The following is a 4850-nucleotide window of genomic DNA, read 5'->3' as shown; positions in this document are numbered from 1 at the left end:
GCTCCCCGCAGAGCATCCCTCCCACATGGCCCTTGGCAATGCCCCTGCTCCCTTCTCCTGCAGGAATACAGCACCACAGGGAGGGTGATCCCATGGATATTTATTAATCAGGTGACTCAAGGAAAACCTCAGCCACTCTGCCAAGGTCCTTCAGCAGAGCATTGGAAGGAATCAACAGGTTGGAAAGGCTGTGTCCATGGCAGGATCATCGCTGTGGGCAGTGTTTTCTTCTGGCTCCTCAAAGACCCTCTGGAGGGAGAGCCGGAGGGACCCCCCAGAGCAGGGCCTCCTGCCCCTCCCTGCCAAGAAGTAGATGAAGGGGTTGATGCTGCTGTGGATGCAGGCGAGCAGGAAAACAACCTGGGAGGACACAATGGTGTAGCCGAGCTGCTGCAGGAAATTGGAGAGACTGAGGGGGACAGCAAAGAGGAGGCAGAAGAGCACAATGAGGAAAATAACAATATCGAGTCTCTTGGGTTGCTGCTGCTGGGAGCAAGGCTTGACCTTAATGAGGAGGATTGTGCTGGAAATGATCATGGCTGGGGCAAAGAGGAACAGGTTGAGGGCGTACATGGTGATGAGAGACACCTGGCAGTGGTCATGCTCTCGTGATAGGCACAGGGCAGTCATTGTGACAATAACAGCGATGGAGAGGGCCCACAGCAGGGCACACACCACCCATGAGAGGCGCTGGGGACGGTGGCAACGGTACCAGAGTGGACAGAGGATGGATGTGCACCTGTCCATGCTGATGGCTGTCTGCAGGTACAGCCCCAGGTTGTAGGAGAACAGCAGGAGTGGGAAAAGCGCCCTCATGAACACCAGGGGCACGACTGTGGAGCAGGACAATTCCTCCAGCAGGTAGAGCAGGGTGGAGAGGACCGCGAAGTGGAGGAAGGAGAAGTTGGCGAAGGCCAGGTTGATGATGTAACAGGTGGTGGGGTTCCTTTGGAGGAGGCAGAGCACAGCCCCATTCCCAGCCAGCCCACACAGGCAGAGGAGCAGTGTCACACTGTCAATGGCCCCATGAGTGACATCAATATCACAGAGATCATCTCCTTCAGTGGGTGAGGCAGAAGATGAGGACACGGTGGTCACCTCCATGGACGGACGCTGGGCAGGCAGTGGGATGTGGCCCTGGCTGTGGTCAGAGTGGATGGGCAGTCAGTGCTTGGAGAATCCAGGAATAGACCACACCACTCCTCAGCAGCTCCCTGCAGTGGGAAGGGTACAGTGGAGAGAAGTGAGATGTGCAGGGGAGGAGGGCAGTGGAAATTGTGGGGTGGAAAAGGGTTGGGATGTTCACCAGGAGATGCAGAAGGGAAGCACAGGGCAGAGGGAGGGAGTGGGGAGCTGGGGGGGGCCCTGCGGTCACCGGGAGAGGGTGGCAGGAACAGAGCAGCTGCTGCAGGAGAGGAAGGTGGGCTAGGGAGGAAGGCAAACATTCCACTGACCTGTTCCCTGTGGGGCAGCAGCAGGCAAAGGGCTCTGTGCAGATCAGCGGCGCTTCCTGGTACCTCTTGCTCCTTTGGGATCCGTGTCCTAAAGCGGCTCCTGCCAGGTCAGGGACATGAAGGAGAAAGTGCCCAGGTCACCAGGAGCTCCCCATTCCCATCCTGCTGGCTTCTCTCTGTGCTCTGTCCCGGTGTTGTTTCCCAAGGCTTGGTGGAATCACGGGAGAGTCAGAAATTGCATCTTTGGCTTCGTCAGAGCTCCACTTCTAGTGAGTCATTTAGCTTTTTTTTAAATGGATTTTTTTTCCAGTAAGGAAGTGGCTTTTGCCAGACACACCGCAAACAGAATTTTGCAATTGGCTCATCATTTCCTTTTGATTAGAAACACTCCTTCCCTGAAGAATGTCCCTTTCTCCAAGTGGCTCCTCTCTCCCGACAGGCTTCTACCATTCCTCATTTCCCTTCAGTGTGGGGTCACTGTCTCTCCAGGAGCAGAGGGATGCTGGTGGTGCTGGTGGCACTGGAATGCCGGCAGTGCTGGCAGTGCTGATGATGAAGCAGCTGGGCGCTTGTCAGAAGCATTTCGCATTCTGGGAAGAGCTCCGGATCATTGCCAAACCCTCCCCAAAGGGCCAAAGGACGCTCAGCTGAGCTCCCTCGCCCTGTCCCCATCCCATCCTCACCCCTGCTCCCCATCTCGGTCTCCATCCCATCCTCTCCCCATCCTTTGCCACCCCGCAGCTTTCCGGGCCGGCGGCCGCTCCCTGCTCCGGGCGCGGCCCGTCGGGCTCTGCTGCCCTCCAGTGCCCAGATTTGGGATCGCCAGCAGCCAGGCAGCCTCCCATCCCTGCGATCCTCTCCTGACCCTTCCCGACCCTTCCTGAGCCTTCCTCATCTCCTCGGACACCCCAGACCACCCCAGCCGGACCACCTTCCACGCCGACAGCCCCGCTCCTGCCCCGCTCCACGCGGGACTCCCGGCAGTGCCTCTGCCCCTCCTGGCCAGGGAGTTCTAGGAGCCGGCAGGGAGGAGGAAAAGCCCTGCTGCCGTGTGCTCCCCTCAGAGCATCCCTTCCTCATGGCCCTGCTCCCTTCTCCTGCGGGATTACACCGCGGAAGTGCTCCAAACGACTGTTTGAGATCGCTGAAAAAGTCATCACCAAGGGACTCAGTAAAAACTGGCTTTAATATTAAGCATCAGCACAACAGAATTCATTGGCCAGGAGCATTTCTGAGATCTCAGAGAGGACTGGAAAGAGGGCGAGGATGCACCAGCACAGGGAGGGTGATACTGTGGATATTTATTGATCAGGTCACTCAAGGAATCCCTCAGCTGCTGTCACGGGGTTATTCAGCAGTGCAGCGGCAGGAATCAACAGGCTCAGAGCACAATGTCCATGACGGGATCATTGCTGCCGGCACTGTTCTCTTCTGTGTCCCCAAAAACTCTCAGGAGGGCCTTCCTTAGGGACCCCATGGAGCAGGGCCTGCTGCAACCCTCCATGGAGCAGGGCCTCCTGCAGCTCCCCACCAAGAAGCAGATGAAGGGGCTGATGGTGCTGCGGATGCAGGCGAGCAGGAAAACCACTTGGGGTGACAGCATGGTGTAGCCGAACTGCTGCAGAAAACTCCAGAGGCTGAGCGGGAGAGTGAAGGGAAGGACGAAGAGCACAGGGAGGAGGATAACGATGTCAAGTCTCTTGGGTTGCTGCTGCTGCTGCTGCTGGGAGACACACTTAATGAAGAGAATTGTGCTGGAAATGAGCATGGCTGGAGCAAAGAGCAGGAGGTTGAGGGCATTCATGGAGATGAGAGACACCAGGCAGTGCTGTGGCCTCAGTGCCAGGCACAGGATAACCACTGTAACAAAGGGGAGGGTCCAGAGAAGGACAGTCATGAACCCTGATAGGTGCCGGGGACGGTGGCAGCGGTACCAGAGTGTGCAGAGGATGGATGTGCACCTCTCGATGCTGATGGCTGTCAGCAGGTAGAGCCCCCTGGTTTAAGAGAACAGCGAGAGCTGGAAAAACAACCTCAGGTACTCCCGGAGTGTAATAGTGTAGCAGGAAACTTCCTCCAGCAGGTGGAGCACGAGGGAGGTGGCCGCAAAGAGCGGGAAGATGAAGTCGGCGACCGCCAAATGGAAGCTATAGACTGTGATGGGGTTCCTGCAGAAGCTGAGGAGGCAGAGGAGGGCCCCGTTCCCAGCCAGCCCACACAGGCAGATGAGCAGCATGATGCCACCTATAGCTGCATCGGTGATATCAATCCCACATGTATTATCTCCTTCAGTGGGTGAGGCAGGAGATGGGGACACGGTGCTCACCTCCATGAATGGATGCTGGGCAGGCAGTGGGATGTGGCCCCTGGCTGTGGTCAGAGTGGATGGGCAGTCAGTGCTTGGAGAATCCAGGAATAGACCACACCACTCCTCAGCAGCTCCCTGCAGTGGGAAGGATTCAGTGGGGAGGAGTGAGGTGGGAGGGTTGGGCTGTTTGGCAGGAGATACAGACGGGATGCACAGGGCAGAGGAGGGGGGAGCTGGGCAGGGCCCTCCGGTCACCAGGAGAGGGTGGCAGGAACAGAGCAGCTGCTGCAGGAGAGGAAGGTGGGGTAGGGAGGAAGGCAAACATTCCACTGACCTGTTCCCTGTGGGGCAGCAGCAGGCAAAGGGCTCTGTGCAGATCAGCGGCGCTTCCTGGTACCTCTTGCTCCTTTGGGATCCGTGTCCTAAAGCGGCTCCTGCCAGGTCAGGGACATGAAGGAGAAAGTGCCCAGGTCACCAGGAGCTCCCCATTCCTGTCCCACCACCTGCTGTCTGTGCCCAATCCTGTTGTTGCCCACCAAGATTCAGTGCAGTCATGAAGCAGTCAGAAATTGCATCTTTGGCTATGTCAGAGCTCTACTTCCTCAGAGATATTTATCCTGGGTGGATTTTGTTGTTTTATTTTTGTTGGTTTTTTTTTTTTGTTGTTTTTTTTTTTTGTTGTTTTTTTTTTTTGTTGTTTTTTTTTTTTGTTGTTTTTTTTTTTTGTTGTTGTTTTTGTTTTTTTTTTTGCTGCAGAGGAAGTGACCTTTGTCAAAAGCTCCAAATGAAACACTTTGGCTCATAATTTTATCCTGATTAGAAACGCTTGTTCATTGCGGAGTGTCCCACTCTCCAAATGCATTCCCTTTCCAGACAGGCTTCTACAATTCCTTGTTTCTCTTCCCTGAGGGGTCATTGTCCCTCCAGCAGCAGAGGGATGCTGGTGGCACTGGAACGCTGGCAGCACAGGCAGTGCTGGTGAGGCAGCTGGGTGCTTCTGAGAAACAACTCCCATTCCAGGAAGGGCTCCAGGACCATTGCCAAAACAAGCTCTGGTCCCGAGGAAGCACAGCTCAGCTGCTCCCTAT

The 4850-nt window shown here is 55.9% G+C and overlaps 2 protein-coding genes across 3 annotated transcripts; both read right to left on the bottom strand.

Annotated features, from left to right (window-relative positions):
* Nucleotides 1–59: 59 nt before the first annotated feature.
* LOC102032979 (proto-oncogene Mas-like) lies at nt 60–4254 on the bottom strand. 2 transcript variants are annotated; one of them, XM_031065406.1, is made up of 3 exons: nt 4097–4254; nt 1455–1554; nt 60–1214 (listed from the first exon to the last, which is right to left on the bottom strand). In XM_031065406.1, exon 3 carries the CDS (start codon nt 1102–1104, stop codon nt 172–174), a length of 933 nt encoding a protein of 310 aa, XP_030921266.1. In that variant the 5' UTR covers nt 1105–1214; nt 1455–1554; nt 4097–4254; the 3' UTR covers nt 60–171. The 2 variants fall into 2 exon arrangements, with proteins under 2 accessions (XP_030921266.1, XP_005431160.1); XM_005431103.2 differs by lacking the exon at nt 4097–4254 and having other exon boundaries at nt 1455–2117.
* Nucleotides 2803–3819, bottom strand: LOC102032811 (mas-related G-protein coupled receptor member H-like). The gene is given in 1 exon segment (XM_031065405.1): nt 2803–3819. A coding segment is annotated over 1 exon segment (951 nt). The 5' UTR covers nt 3787–3819; the 3' UTR covers nt 2803–2835.
* Nucleotides 4255–4850: the final 596 nt, after the last annotated feature.

This window comes from Geospiza fortis, unplaced genomic scaffold, assembly GCF_000277835.1.
Source record: "Geospiza fortis unplaced genomic scaffold, GeoFor_1.0 scaffold578, whole genome shotgun sequence".
Classification (NCBI taxonomy): domain Eukaryota; kingdom Metazoa; phylum Chordata; class Aves; order Passeriformes; family Thraupidae; genus Geospiza; species Geospiza fortis.
The sequence above is the reverse complement of the archived record's forward strand: the minus strand, read 5'-3'. Positions and strand labels throughout refer to the sequence as shown.

Coding starts and splice junctions, on each gene's coding strand:
- LOC102032979 (XM_031065406.1), bottom strand. CDS start 1,104: ATGGAGGTGACCACCGTGTCCTCATCTTCTGCCTCACCCACTGAAGGA.